At 41.2% G+C, this 18,264-nt stretch overlaps 2 protein-coding genes across 3 annotated transcripts; one reads left to right on the plus strand and one right to left on the minus strand.

Annotated features, from left to right (window-relative positions):
* Positions 1-2,900: 2,900 nt before the first annotated feature.
* Positions 2,901-8,714, minus strand: LRRC57 (leucine rich repeat containing 57). 2 transcript variants are annotated; one of them, XM_069858143.1, is made up of 6 exons: positions 8,645-8,714; positions 7,641-7,814; positions 6,340-6,475; positions 5,101-5,369; positions 4,439-4,624; positions 2,901-3,845 (listed from the first exon to the last, which is right to left on the minus strand). In XM_069858143.1, the coding sequence occupies exons 2-6, from the start codon at positions 7,722-7,724 to the stop codon at positions 3,804-3,806; spliced, it is 717 nt and encodes a 238-aa protein (XP_069714244.1). In that variant the 5' UTR covers positions 7,725-7,814; positions 8,645-8,714; the 3' UTR covers positions 2,901-3,803. The 2 variants fall into 2 exon arrangements, with proteins under 2 accessions (XP_069714244.1, XP_069714245.1); XM_069858144.1 differs by lacking the exon at positions 8,645-8,714 and adding an exon at positions 8,450-8,556.
* Positions 8,715-8,745: 31 nt separating this feature from the next.
* Positions 8,746-15,030, plus strand: HAUS2 (HAUS augmin like complex subunit 2). The gene is made up of 6 exons (XM_069858394.1): positions 8,746-8,943; positions 10,625-10,717; positions 12,032-12,101; positions 12,900-13,032; positions 14,243-14,351; positions 14,482-15,030. The coding sequence occupies exons 1-6, from the start codon at positions 8,746-8,748 to the stop codon at positions 14,629-14,631; spliced, it is 753 nt and encodes a 250-aa protein (XP_069714495.1). The 3' UTR covers positions 14,632-15,030.
* Positions 15,031-18,264: the final 3,234 nt, after the last annotated feature.

The raw sequence follows: 18,264 nt of genomic DNA on the forward strand, positions 1-18,264 counted from the left end.
TTTATTTCACAGAAATCCTAATGCGAACAAAGGAATGGATGTGGTTGGGAAGGGAGGAATATTGTGACCTCTCAACACTCTAGTTTTCATCCCTGCGTAATCAACACCTAACTTCAAACTATGAAATGTGTCCATCCCTTCTTTGAAAGGCTGCAATTTGACATGGGACTATAGTTCATGATGATGGAGCTAAGTAAATTAAATTTCTGTCAAGGGTTAGTAACAGATGCTTAGCAAATACCTATTCCAGTGGGTGAGATCTAGTGATTTAACCTATTGCCAATGCAATTTCACTTGCAAGGCAACTTAAATTGTATTTTCTCTAAGACAAGAGCCTCAGATTCTTAGAGGGGAGGAGGTGGGGGTGGGAGTATGCAGATTTGTGATGACTTGCTGCAGTTGTGAGCTGCAAGACAGAATAACATATCTGGGAGTGGCTTAAAGTAGTTCTCCTAGTATATTTCAACCAAAGACTAGAAAAAAAGTTAAGGGATGCCCTGCCTATGTAACTATTCTGAGCATGCAGCATGTGGTCCATGGATACACTCAAATGCTAAGTGGTAAGTTCAAGCTAGCCTACTCCTTGATGAAAAAGGAATTAAGCCTCTTAACCTCAATTCAGGGGTAACTACAGTATGAACTGCAGCATGTGCTGTTTGTGCAGGAACTTGCAGAAGTTTCCTCTATGAAAGCTCCATGGTGAAACACTTTGTTTGCACAATGCAGTGACTTGCAGTTCCTCAGTTATCTATGCTGTTCTTTAAACAGCAATGTACTAACTAAATATTGATTGAATAGATGGATGAAAAGTGTATCAACTACCATGAAAACTGGAGAGCAAGTGATATAGGTCTGAAATAAAATACATGAATGGTTTATATTGTGAACTATAGTAACATTTTCTACCTCAATAATTACAAAATGAAAAAAATGCAAGTGCATGGAAATAAATTGGTTTAGTGTCCCTTGTTGCAGAGTGGGGAGGTGAGAAGGGAAAACTGAGAAACTTGCAATATGGAGCTACTACTAGATTATATACAATGCTGAAATGTACACAAGTGTTCCTGTAAGTGACTTAACCAGTGTTATTTATTGTTGTGAGCCAAAACATGTGAGGGTATCAGCCAGCTTTTTTTCCTTGAAACAGAAATAAGATTTCTCTTTTTCTGTAACAAATTTGGTTAATCCAGGACTGACTCAGCACCCCTGAGTGATTTGCATGGTGTTTTTTCCCCTCTTACTTTTCAAAATTCTTGATAGCCCTGAAGTAATGAAGGAGCACAACGAGTAATTGAAAGCTTCTAAGTATACTAGTGGTAATATAAATGTTGACTCGCTTCCCTGAGGACTTCCAAAGGCATTAAGTTGTGTGGGTTTTTGTTTGTGTTTTTTTTTTTTATAGCAATGCTAACTGCATTATTTTAAAATGTCCTGATCTACCCTCTATTCTATGATATTTTTATCGAAGAAATAAGGGCATCCTGATACACATCTTCCATGAGAGAAGCAGCATTTCTGAGCACGATTTCCAGTTAAGGAGAAAACAAACTATGCCACCACACACCACCCCAGCATAACATTGCTAAGTGCTTGCATGTTGATGCTAGACCACTCTGTTGTAGGTGTCAGAGTTGGTGAATGCAAAGGTGGGATCTTCTGAGGGACTTTGTTCTGTAGGTCTCATGTGCGGAAAATCTCTAGAAAAGAAGCTGCTCTTTCAATGGGGATTTAGCTATCCAGCAGGAGCTAAAATTTAAAACAAGCCTGTGGCTTTAAACTATTCCCTGCTGGAGTCTGTTAGTATGAAGCTGAATAGACTTCTGACTCTACAGGGTCTTGCATTATGGAAACTTAAAGGTTGTGTTCCCCAGTTGTGATGTCTTGCAAAGTAAGTTGTTTGTAAGCATCTGCTGTCAGCTGCTTCTTACAGAAGCTCTTCCATGAAGTAACATAGTTTTTAAGTAAAACCAGTTCCCTGTTTAATGATGGATCACATCTGTCCTTTGAATAAGGAGGTAGTGTTCCCTATAACACTCTTATAATCACAGACTAGTAGGGGTTGGAAGGGATGTCTCGAGATTATCTAGTCCAACCTCCCTGCTAAAGCAGGTTCACCTAGAGCAGGCTGCCCAGGAATGCATCTAGGCAGGTGTTAAGCATCTCCAGAGAAGGAGGCTCTGCACCCTTTCTGGGCAGCTATTCCAGTGCTCCGTCACCCTCACAGTAAAGTTCTTCCACATGTTCAGGTGGAACTTCCTGTGCTCCAGTTTGTGCCCACTGCCCCTTGTCCTGTTGCTGGATATGACTGAGAAGAGTCTGGCCTCATCCTCCTGACACCTGTCCTCTAGCTATTTATAAGCATTGGTAAGATAAGATAATAGGTATTACTATGTAAGAATTTAAATAAGAGAGCATCAGGGTCAGAGAACTAGATACTTCTGAGCATCTTATAAATGAACCACTTATCACTAATCTTAATTATAGTTCTTACATTGAGGAAAAAGATAAGCTGAGGTCACTTCATTTTTCTCAGCTGCAGGTGGCCTAAGATGTTGAATACATTTAATGATGATAGCAGCAATTCCTTCAGAGTTTGCTGTCCAAATGCCCTTCTTGTCTCATGTATGAAAGCTGAAGGACAGAACAGTAGTTAATGTAAGATTCTCATTAGGAATAGGTGTCTCCATGCTCATCTTGCCCAGAAGTGTACTTAGTACAGCTCCTACTTCACTGTGCGCAGTACATACTAACTGAATTGTTAACCCAAGTGCTGATACACTCAAATCCTCTGTGTTCTCAAAGCAGCTGATGGAACCAAGTACCAAAGTAGCGTATTGCTTTCAGTCATAGCTCAGTACTACTTGTTTAAGTGACAACAGTCATAGTTACACCAAATAAACTGATTTTTTGAAAATTATTTATTAAAATAAACAAATACATTTTCCTTTTCAGTATAAGTTACATAATTGCATACATTTTTAGCTCCTTCTAGGTTCTTTTGGTAATAAGGCAGCAGCAGTAGACTGATGGCTAAAACTTTCAGCGTTGCTCTGTACACGAGGAGTCAGTGCAAGGATATTGTATTTTCCAGCAATATACATTTTTACTGAATAAACTGAAGATTAACCTAATTTTTATTTGATACAGCTCAAGCAGAAGTGGACGAAGTGGACTGTAGTGCAATTCTTGCTTATGGGAAAAGAAAGCCTGTACAGTAAAATATGAATAAAAGATGCTCAAACCATGAATTATTTACTGGAATCAGCTAATAAAATACTTAACTTGGCCACAACTCTTTGTGCTTCATAAAGGCTTTATACAGGTTAAACTAAAACCTTCTCTGTACTCTGTAGAATAGTACTTAACTGCAAGTCAATGTTTCAGATCTGCTTTGGTGGTAGAACTTCCATGTGCTATCATATTAAAAAATGTTTCCCAAAGGAACATTCCTCATCAACAGCCAGCTTCCTGAGAAAAGGAACGGGCAACTTTGAAATACACCTTGCCTTTCTGTGTGAAAGTACAAGCCCTATCAAAGGAGAACACATACTGCGTTAAAAGCTATAGTGGCACAAAAATCAAAACTGGTCCCTGGGCATGTTCATCAGTTCAATACCCATGTTCTCCACTTCAAGCTTATTCAATGTGGCCTTAACAGACCGTATCAGACTACTAGAGGAGGAGTGCTAGAAGTGGAGTACTCTGATCATCTCCTTCATCATCCTCAGTTTAAGTTAGTGAAACAGGTGCTTCAGTCAGTCACTAAGTCTTCTTACTTGGAATACACAGGGTGAGAGTAATAATCAGGCAAACTTCTTCTTTGTAGCTGTAAACCGTTCCATATACTACAAAGAAAACAAAAAAACTAAGATTCAGAAAGTAATACAAAATTCATTACTATTGAAAGCAGCTAAGCTTTTTTTTTTTTTTTTTCAAAAGCAGTCTGCATCTAAAGCATATTTTCATTTCCCAGACACAACCTTTAGAGCTTTAATTTTAAAAAAAAAAAGACCCCAAATTTTATACCATTTGCTGTAATTCCAATTAATGTTCTAGGAAGAAAGTTCTCACAGCGATCAACAGTCAAATCTCAACTGTTAAAGATGGACTAATGTTAAACAGCTGAGTGCTGCATAATAGGAAGCAGCCATTATTTTTTGTCCCATTAAAGTGAAGACATGCCTGTCATCATTAGGTAGCCTTCAAAAGATGCTCATAAAAGAACACTGATCCTGAATCCTCTGAGAAAGTTAATCTTTGAGCAACTCTTGAAATTCTTTTCAGAGGTTAGTCAAGAATCTAGTACCAGTGACAACACCAGCAGACTGTCTGTGCTTTTATTCACCAGCATAAAAGCATAGTATTCTGAGAATGTACCAGGTAAGGACCTCAACAGAAGCATCTTTAAAAAAAAGAAGACAAAAAAAGAGACACAAACCTTGTCATAACCTTCCAGTTCTCTGAGTTTCTTAATTTCAAAGAGGTTGCCTTCTACTGCAAGCAGTGAGATCTGGGAATCACTGAGGATACTTTGAGGAAGCATGCTGAGTTCTAGGCAGTTTTCTTCTAAACGCAAGACTTTGAGGCGTGGACAGTGGGAGATCTGCACCGAGATCTGGGAAATCTGGTACAAATGAAAAAAAAAAAGAAAGAAATGGGATTAAAACATTAGTGATCCATGATTAATTAAAATTATATGTTCCAGACTAATAAGGAAAAATTGCCATTGTTGTAAATGTAAAATACATTAACAGTAATTACTTAACATTGTGTAAGCAAAAATAAAAATGATCAAAATTCTAAATAACTTTTTTCTTCCATGATGACAGGCAACCTACATATCTGTTCATCAGATTCCTACTCACAAACTGTTCAAGTAGTTTTTTTGTATGAGTAAATTAAGGTTTTGTTAGTTAGTCAAATCAGGCAGCTGGACGTATCAGTACATAAATGGTAGTTATGATCCCTCATTACTGTTGTGTCCAGATGTCTTTTAGTTATAAAGCTTTGATGGTCTCAGCTTCTGTTCTGTGGATGTACTAAGTCCAAGTCAAACCATGTCCTAAAATCTACCTGCCCATAATATCTCAGTTACCAGACCTGATTCTGATTCAAATTGAGTTCGATAGCCTGCAATTCTCCCACAGTGTCAGGCACATTTTGGATCTGGTTTTTAGAAAGATCTACCACATCCAAGTGGCGAAGACCACAGAGTTGGGTAGGAACAGTCCGAAGCTGGTTTCCAGAAAGGCTCAGGGTTTTGAGAGCCGAAAGTTGTCCAAATGCAGCCGGTAGCTGCCTCAAGTGATTGCCATTTAAGTGTAGTGTTTCCAGTTTTTTCAGTTTACACAGCTCCTCAGGTAAAGCAGCTAGAAATAAATAACAGAACAAAGAGATGGCCTAAACAAAAAGCAGTAAACATTCATATCCATCTAATTCTAATAACTTCACATGGAAAATGGTGTTATGTTACAGTAACTTCTCACAGGATTCCTCCCCATTTTCCAGTGAAAGCACAGATCCCTCCACAGAAACTTCAGCCCACCAATACCACCACATGTTTTTTAACCATGTTCCGTAAATATCTTAATGATAATCTGCAGACAAGGCAGACCTTGCCTTTTTCACAGGCCGCAAATACTACTCGAAGAAGATTTTACACTACCAGTTATACTCTTTACTAGCCACTTTGCCAAAGTATTCTACAATATTTGAAGTATGACATGGTAGGTTCTCAGATAATTCATATCTTATCATACCAGCATGTAAGCCTCGCCAAGTAAGGTCTGCTGATGTTCATTCATCCCTCATTCTATCTACACATGTACAACCTGTAGCACTCGAGTTCCACTACAGACTCAAAGAGGTTTATAAATTACGTTTGTTTTCCAAAAAGGCAGATATCGTATTTAAAAATTAGTTTCTTCACCTCATCCTAATTTTCTCCATAAAGTTGGATGTTTGTCCAACAGAAAGTCTAACAACCACTGAATGGGCAGCAACATTTTCAACAGATCATCTTCATTATCTGTTCTCTATGCAAGTACTAAATTATCTCACACCGTTAAACCTTCAGACAAGTCACAGCACAGAACCTTTTTATAGTTCAAGTACTTACGTGTCATTGTAAAACTGATAATACAACTAAGATGGCAACCAGTTTTGAAGAATTTATGGGTTTGGTTTTTTTCCCAGTACATGAATTCCAAAGATTTCAGTTTAGGTGACTAAACTCCCCATTTAAATCTCGTGAGAGTTAAATCATTAAATTTAGTTTCTGATCAGAGAAGTCAGGTTACTATTTTAAAAATGTGTGAAGATATTAATTAGTGGGCATACTCAGTTTGTTGTTGTTTAGGACAAGGCTCTTCAAAAAGGAAAATTTGCCAATGAGAGGCGGTAAGAGCTCTATTTTGTTGTTTGACAAGTCTATTGTCCTTAGGTTGCTTGTTAGCTTCTGCAGATCTTCAGGAAACTATGGGGGAGAAAAAAAGACAAGCATTTAAGTAACACAGCTTAACTTGTTAACTGATATTTGTGTTGCTATTACAAACTGTCCTATATATCACAATGTCCAGTCATCACGCTGCAACCAAGTCGGTAAATTTGCTTAATACATGTTTCTAAAAATATTTTTTCATCTGCAGAGGGGGAAAGAGACAGTATAACGTCTAGGAAGAACAGTTTTTAAGGCAAAGAATTTAAATCAAAAAGGGAAAAGGAAGTATGCCATGACACAAGCTCATGTATGTTTTAGTCCTCTTCCGTGTTTCTCTTAAACATGCCAGTCATTTAAAAATACTCTACATTAACAATGCTATATTTTAGCACAGTAAGATTGGGAAATTTTTCTCTTGCTTTCCTTTTTAAATAATTATGTGAGCCATTTTCCTTATTGTTATTTACATCCTGTACCACTTTAATCTGCAAGTGGCACTGAGCTGAAAAACAAAAGAAAAACCTGGCAATTACCATCAATGAGCCCTGGTCAACAGACCTGTGGCTTTGATTCTCCTTTGGTTTGGCAGAGTAAAAGGGAAGAGAAAAGGCAGGACGGTAGAAGAAAAGTCACAGAAAATTTAGAAAAAAATTAGAAAAGTCATAGAAAATTACTGCAGCATAAAATTATTTTGGCTCTCCTATGAATTGTTACTTGATTTATGGTTCCAAGACATTCTGTGTTTTCTGCTGTCAAGTCAAAGTCAAGCCAATTTCTGATACAATAAAGTTCAAGACACCTGCAGCACTGTACAGACTATTCATATGACCACAGTTAAATACAGCATAAGTACCTAAATGTGACAAATTGTGGAGTAACTTTCTAAGTAACAATAAGACTATGAAATTTATGGGGTTTTTTCCTTGAAGTTCACAGCCCTTTTTTAAAAAGCACATCAGAACTAGTACTTCTTGAACATACACACACTTTAAAACATAAGCTCATAAGCATACATATGCCCTGACAGATAAATCCTCAATCAGAAGACAGTGCAAACAAAAACGTGCTCTACAAAAAGGAAAAAAAATATATTATCCAATGCTATTTATGAGGCATACCCATATGCAGTGCATTGACAATGACATCAGAATTTATCTCCAAAAGCGTCAGTCCTGCCACATTTCCACTACAGTTACATTACCTCTGTAAGTCCCTTTCCTGTTAGTTGAAACACACCAGTTTTCTGTGCTGTCTCCAGATGGGCTTTTAACGCACTGTTTCCCATTGCAGTTCTCAGTCAAGTGTACAGAGTTTAAGTGACAGATTCAAACAGTTTCTCTCAGTTGTTCTGCGCTAGAGAACTGCAATCCAAAGTCTGTGAGAAAGCAAATGTAAAAAGTCATTTTCCATGTACTGTTTCCAATGCTACAAGCACTTCAACATTCTGAAGCTATAGCAACTTTCCAGTACCCGAAGGGGCTTCAAGAAAGCTGGGGAGGGACTGTTCACAAAGGCTTGTTGTGTTAGGACTAGAGGCAATAGGTATAAACTGGAGAGGAGCAGATTTAGACTAGACATAAGGAGGAATTTCTTCACGATGAGGGTGGTGAGGCACTGGCATAGGCTGCCCAGGGAAACTGTGGCTGCCCCAGCCTTGGAGGTGTCCAAAGCCAGATCAGATGGGGCCTGGGGCAGCCTGGTCTAGTAGGAGATGTCCCTGCCCATGGCCGGGGGGTTGAAGCTCGATGATCTTTAAGGTCCCTTCCAACCCTAACTATTCTATGATGATTCTACGGTTCTAAGTGCAAGAACTCACTACTCTCCACGTTTCACTTCTTTCAGAGCTCTGCCGTGTAAGCAGATCTCCACGGAGAGTGGCTGTGATTTCAGTGGCATCTGCCAGCCTCGGCCAGCCCTTCAGCTGCCCTTTTGGGTTTTTTTTTGAAGCGTTTCCCTGTGAGCCTCTCGACTCCCTCGCTGTGGCTCCGGACGCAGACACGCAACATTCACCTCTCATAACTCCAGCAAGGCTTAATCCCCGGGACGTTCGAGGCCGCGGGAGAGGCCCGTAGATCGGCGTCGGCAGGCGGAGAACGGGGACAGCCAGGACGGGGTCCAGGAGAGGCGCCGCCGCGCCCTGCCCCGACCCCGCCGCGGGCCCCTCGGCCTCAGCCCCGCCAACCCCCTCACTGCGGCCCAACCCACCTGCCGCAGCGGCGCCGCCGCCCGGGAGCCCCGCGCCGCCGCCGCCACCGCCCCTTCAGCGGCTCCCCTGGAACCGGAAGCGCGCGACGCTGGCGGACAGCATGGCGGCAGCTTCCGGCGCGCGCGGCGCGGCCGGGCCGAGGCGGAGGCCGGGGGCGAACCGTGGCCGCGAGCGGGGCGGCGGGCGGCGGCCCGGGGGAGAGGAGCGGCCCGCGGCGGAGAGCGGGCGGCTCTGGGGGGAGAGCGGGCGGCTCTGGGGAGAGACCAGGCAGCTCGCCGCCCTGCTGGCGTCGTGCGAGGTAACGGCTCCGTCCCGGAGGCTCTTTATCAGGGAGTGCAGGGATAGGGTTTTAAGCTGAAAATGGAGAAGAGAAGGCTGCGAGAAGACCTTAGAGCGACCTTCCAGTACTTGAAGGGGTTTCAGGAAAGCTGGGGAGGGATTGTTCACAAAGGCAGTGATAGGACGAGGGGCAATGGGTAGCTGGAGAAGGGCAGATTTAGACTAGACGTAAGGAGGAATTTTCTCACGATGAGAGTGGTGAGGCACTGGTTCAGGCTGCCCAGGGAAGCTGTGGCTGCCCCATCCCTGGAGGTGTTCAAGGCCAGGTTGGGTGGGGCCTTGGGCAGCCTGGTCTGGTGGGAGGTTGGAACTGGATGATCTTTAAGGTCCCTTCCAACCCAAACTATTCCATGATTCTGTGATTGGATCTTTTATGCTTTTGGGTGCTGACAGCTTTTATAGAATCATATAATTGTTTGCTTGGACAAGACCTTTGAGATCATAAAGTCCTACTGTACCTGTCCACTGTTAAACAGTATCCCTGAGCACCTCATCTGCTTGTCTTAAAATATCTCCAGGGGTGGTGACTCAACCACTTCCCTTGGTAGCCCCTGCTTGACATCCCTTTTGGTGAAGAAACTTTTCCTGATGTCTAACTGATCCTCCCCAGCACAACTTGAGCCATTTCCTCTCATCCTGTTAGTTACTTGGGAAAAGAGACCAACACCCACCTTGCTGCAATGACCTTTCAGGTAGTTGTAGACAGACATAAGGTCTCTCCTCAGCCTCCTTTTCTCTAGGCTAAACAACCCCAGTTCCCTCAGCCACCTCCCGTAAGGATTGTTCTCCAGCCCCTTCACCAGCTTCATTGCCATTCTCTAGACGCGCTTCAGAGTCCTTTTAGTGGTGATCCCAACACTGAATCCAGTATTCAAGGTGTGGCCTCACCAATGCTGAGTGCAGGGGAAGGATGACTTCACTGGTCCTGCTGGCCACACAGTTTCTGATACAGCCTAGAATGCCATTGGCCTTCTTGGCCACCTGTGCACACTACTGGCTCATATTCAGCCAGCTGTGGACCAACACCACTAGGTTCTTCTCTGCCAGGCAGCTTTCCAGCTGCTTTTCCCCAAACCTGTAGCGTTACATGGGGTTGTTGTGTCCCAGATGCAGGACCTGGTACCTGGCATTGTTGAACCTCATATTGTTGGTTGCAGCCCATAGATCCAGTCCAGATACCTCTGTATAGCTACACTACCCTCAAGCAGATCAACAGTTCTGCCCGGCTTAGTGTCATCTGCGAACTACTGAGGGTACACTCCATCCCTTAATCCAGATCATTGATAAAGGTATTCCTCACTATGAATAACCATACCTCCTGATAGGTGTTTTTCTGCAGTGGGAACATAATATTTTTATATCCTCTATTGTATTCCAGCAGCATATGAATCGGTATCTCTCAGAGTGCTCTCAATACTTATGAAGTATGAGTGCTTATGAAATGTTAGCTCCTGTTCATTTTCTTCAAATAATGCATCTGTTTTATGAGTTGTTCAGATGAAATTTGCTGCATTGCATAGTGCAACAGATTAACAGTAACTTCAGACTATTAAAAGCCAATCTTGAGAATTTGCTTGATGTGTTTACTTGACAGGTTTTTGCTGCTGACTGCATTTTTTGCCACTGTTTTCCTTTCACAGGAGACATTGGATTTAACCCATAGAAAAGCTCAGTGTTTTGTGAAATTCTCAGAGGTGGAAAAAATGGCAAACATTCAAGCTGAAATCAATGAGGTACAGCCTTTACTGTTGTCTGCATACACTCAGCACGTCAGTACTTGGAGATAATACATGTCACCTGATGAGGTATCCGATTGCAGTGTGCTATTGTTTCATGGTTTGGGTTTGGGCTTTTTTCAGGGTTTAGTTGTTTAACAGTTGGCTTTTTTCCCCCGTGGACTGAGTTGTCATAAAGAAAAGAACAAAAGTATGAAACAGAAGTTTTCAGTATAACTGGAAGGATGCAGCAGTTCGCGTCTTTGACTAGAGCATTTCCTGGAGTTTTCTGAAGAACAAATAAGAATTTGTAGTGGATTTAGAATTCACAAAAATGTATTTCTTTATTGGCAACCAGACCATTTTGTTGATTAGCAATAGAGAACCTCTGTCATTGCTTACTGCCTGAAGTGACTGTTGGCTTGATTTTTATGGTGACATTTCTTGAGCATTTGCTGACTGGTATAAAAACTGTGTTTATTACATTACACAATGTGCGCTTCAGCTGATACAAAGCCTTACTGCAAAGTAGTGTGACAAATTCATCCCTTCCTTTTTTGGAGGATGAGTTAAACGGCAGCAGCATGCCATATTGACTGGCAGGAGGAACAGCTTCCAGCTCCCAGTAAGGTGGCTGCTTAATCTCCTTTGCTTCAAGGTTTCATGTACAAAGTACATGACAAATGTTCAATATGCTATGAGTGAAGCAGGTTTATTTTTGTCCTCAGTGATCAAGAAAAGCAAAGCAACACTTCTCTGTGTGTCCTGAGAGTGATATGTCATCCTCTTCTACGCTTTCCTCAGTGTTCTCTTGTCTAGCCAAAACAACCACAACTCCTTCAGCCAGAGGAAGGTATCTGCTGCCCTCATGCTGGTTTATCATTGGAAAGAATTAAAGCTAGGAGGTTCACCTGAGGGAGCTTCTCTCGCAGCTAAAAACCCCAACATAACAGTAACCAGTCTTTGCCAGGAGGAGGAGACTTGATGCTGTGGGACTATGAGTGTGCTTTGTAGGAGATACAAGCTTCTGTGATTTAGGAACGAACTGCAGGCTCTGTCTTTTCAAGAAGAAATTTCCAATGAATCACTAAATTGTTTGGCTTTAAATTTTAAACAGTCTTTTACTATTGACCGAAAAAGGCTCATCTAGTAGTAGAAACACTCAAAGACAGTCATTCTAACGTGATCTCATGCAAACACTCGCTTTTACACACAGTCAGTGCCCATCCTCCCACCTCCTCCCTTTGTACTTCCTCCACAACCCAAAGAGACTCCACAATATTTGCATAAGTATGTTTAAAAATGTGGTTTCATTTGATGTTATTGTTGTAGATGAAACTGAAAACTGAAATTCTGCAGTTGGAGAAGGAAGCAGCAGACATTGCTCACCCTTATTACTTAGGTAAGTGCAGTTTTGCCTTAGAAAAACCAAGAGTGTTAAATGATGTAATCAGTAGGTTCACATTTCATCTGAGTACATGGCACTTCTAGAAGTTATTGCAGCTGTTTCCACTGTTAGAGGTACCAAGTGTTTTAATGGCCCCTAAAGAATGCTTGCTTGAACTTGTACCCTCTGCTCTCTCAGTAGAAGCTCTGTGTGTAACTCATTCTCTTAAAAGAGGGGAGTGTGTGTACACGTGTGGGCTGTCAGTAGAGCGTCAGTTCTGAGATGATCGGTAATGCGATTTTCTTCCCTTGTCCTGTGTGCTACTTTGCTGCTTTTCCAGTAACTCAGTGTTATTTCTCCTGCATTTGTACGTCCCTAAAATTACGTGGATTTTCATTTTAGTATTTTGAGAGCGTATGTATTCATTTCCTTGATATTTAACACTTTTCCCAGTGTGATTTGTTGGATGCTTACAAACATTCTAGCTTGCTACTACCATTAGGCTAGTGAAGTATATTGTAATGCTTCAGTATTATGGTATAATTTAAGATGGTTTCATCCCAAAGACAGTTTAGTTAAAACTATAAATAATGTAAAATCATTAACAAAAGCGTGTCTCTAAAAATTAGGTATGACTTTGAGGCGCATGCTGTTATTAAGTCCAACAAAAGTAATTCTGGTTAATGGTATCTTTCTTGAGTGTAAACTGTCCAGTGCAATAGATGAAACTTTTTATTTCTGTCTTTCTTCAGAGTATATTTTGCTCTTGTTTTAGCAGGATAATTGTGTCAACTTTGCCATTTTATTTTATAGGCAATAAATGTGAGATTTTGCAAGATATGAACAGACACTTGGAAGCCATACTGAAAGAGAAGAGGGCTCTTAGGAAGAGGTTGATAAAGCCCAGATGTCAAGACAGCCTGCCTATTGAGGCTACTTTCCACAGGTAGGCATATAGAGAATAACTGGGTTTTGCCTGCATGAGTCCAAATTAATTTGAAGTAATAAATGATAAAAATCATGTGCTTTCATTCACATTTCCATTGAGAAGATTAGGAATAAGCAATGGTAGCAGAATCTCAGCTAAAAGTAGTAGTTTTAAAATGAGTAGTTTACTCATTGCTGAATTCAGAGAAAGGTAGTGATACATATTTTTATGAATATTTGCTTAGGGTTTTGGTCTCATCTTCTCAAGATTACATAATCATTCATGAAGTGTTGTTTTAAACATATGTTAAATGCTTGATTTATTATGCTTCTCCACTGGCAGGAATTGCTGCTTTGGCATTTGATATTTTTCTTCCGCTGTGACTTGCTGTGAATAAGTGTGTGAATGATGCACAGACATTATAAAAACATCATCCTTCTTCATGGTTTAAATATCTCTGCGAGTTACCGAAAAAAATGCATATTCACCTCTGTGAGAGACATAAAAGAAATGTAATTGCAGAGAATTGAATTAGATGGTTAGGAACTTGCATAAAACTGGAGAAAAGGAGTAGGGAAACCCACAGGGGAAAGAAAGAAGGGCTTGAAAGTATGGGATTGAGTGCACGCTCAGCAAGTTTCCTATGACACCCAACTGTGTGGTGTGCTTGGCACACAGGATGGAAGGGATATCATCCAGAGGGACCTTGACAGGCTTGAGAGGTGGGCCTGTGCTAACCTTACGAAGTTCAGCGAGGTCAAGTGCAAGGTCCTGCAGAGGAGGGCCATGAAGATGATTGGAGAGCTTAAGTACCTCACATATATAGAAGGCTTCACAGAGACCTTGTAGCAGCCTTACAGTACTTAAAGGAGGCCTACAGGAAAGCTGGGGAGGGGCTCTTTATCAGAGACTGTAGTGATAGGACGAGGGGTAGCAGTTTTAAGCTGAAAGAGGGGAGATTTAGATTAGATATTAGGAAGAAATTTTTTACTGTGAGGGTGGTGAGGCACTGTGGAACAAGGTGTCCAGAGAAGTTGTGGATGCCCTATCAATGGAGGTGTTGGATGAGGCTTTGAGCAAACTGATCTAGTGGAAAGTGTCCCTGCCCGTGACAGGGGAGATGGAACTAGATGATGTTTAAGGTACCTTCCAATCCAAACTATCCTATGATTCTAAATCCTCATTGTTTTCCACAACTTCTTAGTAGGGGGCTCATTCTTGATTACAGGTATATAGTAGAGCTGTTGACTGACGCTGCGAATTTCATTGAGAAGCTTGAAAGCTATTTGCAGGCCATAAGAAGCATCCCTCAGGTACCAAACATCATGAAGAAAATGGTGAGTAGCAAAAGAACTGCACCTTCTGTCTCCTTCCATATTAAGAATTCAGTGCTGTTTGGTTGTTTAGGTTATTTTTATGTCCTGCTAGATTGACAGAATGTATAGGATGAAATCTTTTCTGCTTCAGGACACTGCTTTGACAAGAACAGAGTTGCTTGTGATGGAGTTGGAGGAGCTGGCAGAGCAAATATTGAAATGGAGAGAAGTACAAAAAGAAGTGTATTCTGACGACATCTGCAGTACTGCTGAACTGGACTTCAGCTTATCTTTGACGTAACAAATAATTTTCCTCAAATAAAGTGGCTATTCAAAGAACTACCTTTTATGGTCTCATGTGAAAACTAGAACATAGTTGTGCCTTAATTCAACAGGGACTTTATCGGTATATTTCTGTTCTTATGTGATAGTTCTCCAAGTATTACAAGAACAAAAAAAACCACCAAGGACAGTGAGCAGTAGCTCACAGGAAGATAGGCTACTGAGAAGGCCATTAAGGAATTCCATTTTGAAATAGTTGAACAGGATTCCCTTGGAGCCTGATCATCAATACAAATTTGTTTTGATATTTCTTACGCACTTGCTACAGTGTCTCTATTAGTTTTTATAAGCATCTTGATAATATACTGTATTTTGTCTGTCACTATAGAACTTCAATAAAAGCACTAGATTTCAAGAACTCACTTTCTTGGTTTTTATTTTCTTATACAATTCTATAATTAGAAGAACAGTGCACAATTTTGGGTCCCATCTTAGGCTTCCTAGGAGATCCAACCAAGAAATTAGAACTAGTTCTAGTTTATTATGGCTGCAATGTGGTTCTGTGGGTAAGCAAGGGATGGACTTGGTAATTGTAAAGACTGACTTTACTGTTTTGGGGAGGGGAGGTGCAGGAGTAAGCGCTGCCTCCCTCCCACACTCCCTCCCTCACACACGCGCCCACCGCTCCAATCAGACCAGCAGCAACCACATGTTCCCGAGGAACTACTGGGTACCCATTGATGTGGTAACTTTTTCCCTTCTCTCTCTCTCCTTTACTCTCTCTGTATATCATTTACCTTACAGTATTTTCTTGACTGGCATCGTTATGTGTCGCCTCAAATCTGAGTGGCCTTGGTTCTGTTCAGGGATCACATTGAACAGATTGAAATCTGTTTTTTGCAACTCCGGGATGTTGCAGCCCCATATCCTGGCTGTGCACCCAAGTATTTTGGTCTGTTTATTTTGGTCAAAGCCAGAATAAATTTTGCTTTTGATTTTTGCCCTTGACAGCCTCCAGATCACCACATGGATAAACAAACCTTCTTTTGACTGTGCAGGTCAAAAGAAGGCCCAGACATGAGTGTGTAGTTTGTGGATCTGGGGCATGACAGTGATAGATGCCAAGTCTACTGATTGCAAACCGCATTTCTATAATAATAATACTCTTCAGTCTTTCCTTTTCTGTTGCTTGCCCTGTCTTTAGTTTTATTCGAAGGGGGCACTGGTGTTCCATGAGTATGACTGACAATTTAGCAAAAGCATTGATTTTTCCAGTTTGCAACCTTAAAGACTTTTATGTCATGAAAAGACTTGGTAAAATGTCACTGGCAGGATGCCTATAAGCCAGGACAGCTGGTTGTCTTTTAGCGGCTGGTCAGTTTTGTATTCACGATACAGAGCAGACTGGAAATAGTGCAGGTGTAGTCCTTTCTATTACTGTATTGTCTATATTACCTGAGTTCTTCCTATATCCAACCTGTTGATTTCCGTTTCTGAAAATGGGCCCTTTATTGTTTGAAAGTAATCACTAGGTGGCTCGGTCCCACACAAATGGCACTGTAGTTTATCTGACTTGCATAAAAACTTCAAGTAGAATTAAGGAAGAAATCTTCGATGCTTTGTTGAGCACACACTCTCTGCTCTGACTTCCTTGTGATTGATCTACTCTATGTCTGACACTTTGTGAGAATCCCATTTTAATCTTTACAGACAACGTTGTCCTACTGGGTGTGATGTCAAGGAGTGTAGCTTAATAATTCTTTAGTATATATGGAGAGTGTAGCTGATATTCCACTCTGCTGCTGCTGAGGAAAGTTAAGAGGAGAGAAACAGTTTGGATTAAGTCAAGCAGAATGTCAGATAGGATCCAAGAATGTATAACTGGCATTTGAGTCCCACAAACCTGAACAGGATCTTTATGTGAATGCTTGCTATATGTCATGGCAGGATTTGAGTCTGAAATCCCACAGCACTGTTGTTTCAGTTGTGGAAATGAAGATCTTCCACACAGTTGCAGAGGAGGAGCTGGAATGTTTACTGAAAATGCTTTTCACAGTCTGTGAAATGGGAAGAAACAGAATCCAGACTTCTGGAATCATTGTCCTGTGCATCTATCCCAGGCTTAACCTCTTAGAGGCATGTCTTACAGGGATGATTTAGGTCAGGCAAATTAGAGCTGTTGTAATTTAATGCTTCCAGAAATAGGATGAAAACATTTCTAGTTAGTTTGTTCATTATAATTCCTTGAAATGAAAACAAATGTGTGGTTTTGCCATATCCCAAAAAGTCAGAGTTATTTTCTTCTTTTACTGTATCCATTATTGGAGTATTGACTGTGGAGCTGGTAGAGTTTAGCTAATACCATTTGCCATTGGCATACCAATTCATTATTTAATATGATTAAAGGGATAAATCTATTGAAGTAAACAGTGATTCGTAGCTTGTAGGTGTTCATTTTAGCATCGCCGGGGTGGGTCATGAATTGGGAGAAGTGTTGGGTCCAAAGGATCCGTCCCATGCTTTGCTCTGGAAGGGTTCTGTGTTGTGGTATCCTTTTCATTTGCATTTAAGGTTTCTGGAATTTAAGGCAAATTGTCTTACAAAGAGAACTACACTTTAAGTATGAATAAATAGTTCAGTTAAAAGGCAGTTTAAACAGATGTTGTTTAAATAGCCTGTAAAACACTCCTATATCATATACAGACGTAGCTCAGTTTCTCATACTTTGAATTGCAAACCCAGAAAAAGTACAGTTAAGAATGAGTAACAACATTTGCAAAAATCAAATGGTCTCTTGAGCCTGGCGTCTTTTTTTTTATGCATGGAGCCAAGGCTGCTTTGTGCTCACAACATCACAAGGACGTTGGTAGCCAACAGGGATAATATTAAAGTATTTTTTAAAACTTCTGGTGATTTTTTTATTGCTCTAAATGTCTTTACCAATGCAACATCTAAATGTCAAGATGTAATTGATTGATCTAAATGTCAGAGAAGAGCGACAAAGCTGGTGAAGGGGCTGGAGAACAGGCCTTGTGAGGAGCGGCTGAGAGAGCTGGGGTTGTTTAGCCTGGAGAAGAGGAGGCTGAGGGGAGACCTCATTGCTCTCTACAAGTACTTGAAAGGAGGTTGTAGAGAGGAGGGTGCTGGCCTCTTCTCCCAAGTGACAGGGGACAGGAAAAGAAGAAATGGCCTCAAGCTCCACCAGCGGAGGTTTAGGTTGAACATTAGGAAAAAGTTTTTCACAGAAAGGGTCATTGGGCACTGGCAGAGTCTGCCCAGGGAGGTGGTTGAGTCACCATCCCTGGAGGTGTTTAAAGGATGGGTGGATGAGGTGCTGAGGAACATGGTTTGGTGATTGATAGGAATGGTTGGACTCGATGATCTGATGGGTCTTTTCCAACCTGGTGATTCTATGATTCTATGAAATTATAGTTTGTTGGAATTTTCAGAATTTTATTTTTCACAATTAACACAAGCCACGTAAAGATTTGAGGTTTTAAAAAAGAATTTAAAACCCTCGAGAGCTTTCCTTTAGCGCTGCTCAGGAATGGATAATTCCTCAAACTCCTCTTGAGCTAATTAAACGTGGAGGCTGTCCCCTCCCCTCCCCTCCCTTCCCCTGCCTCCCCGGGGCGGGGCAGGACGCGGGGCC

Source organism: Phaenicophaeus curvirostris, chromosome 5 (genome assembly GCF_032191515.1).
Source record: "Phaenicophaeus curvirostris isolate KB17595 chromosome 5, BPBGC_Pcur_1.0, whole genome shotgun sequence".
Classification (NCBI taxonomy): Eukaryota; Metazoa; Chordata; class Aves; order Cuculiformes; family Cuculidae; genus Phaenicophaeus; species Phaenicophaeus curvirostris.

What these genes read in the sequence shown, in the direction of transcription:
- HAUS2 (XM_069858394.1), top strand. Translation starts at nt 8,746, where the DNA reads ATGGCGGCAGCTTCCGGCGCGCGCGGCGCGGCCGGGCCGAGGCGGAGG. An exon ending in TGCTCACCCTTATTACTTAG is followed by an intron (nt 12,102 to 12,899) that starts GTAAGTGCAGTT and finishes TTTATTTTATAG; the next exon opens with GCAATAAATGTGAGATTTTG. An exon ending in ATTGAGGCTACTTTCCACAG is followed by an intron (nt 13,033 to 14,242) that starts GTAGGCATATAG and finishes TCTTGATTACAG; the next exon opens with GTATATAGTAGAGCTGTTGA.
- LRRC57 (XM_069858143.1), bottom strand. Translation starts at nt 7,724, where the DNA reads ATGGGAAACAGTGCGTTAAAAGCCCATCTGGAGACAGCACAGAAAACT. An exon ending in CAGGAAAGGGACTTACAGAG is followed by an intron (nt 6,476 to 7,640) that starts GTAATGTAACTG and finishes TCTCCCCCATAG; the next exon opens with TTTCCTGAAGATCTGCAGAA. An exon ending in CCTAAACAACAACAAACTGA is followed by an intron (nt 5,370 to 6,339) that starts GTATGCCCACTA and finishes ATTTATTTCTAG; the next exon opens with CTGCTTTACCTGAGGAGCTG.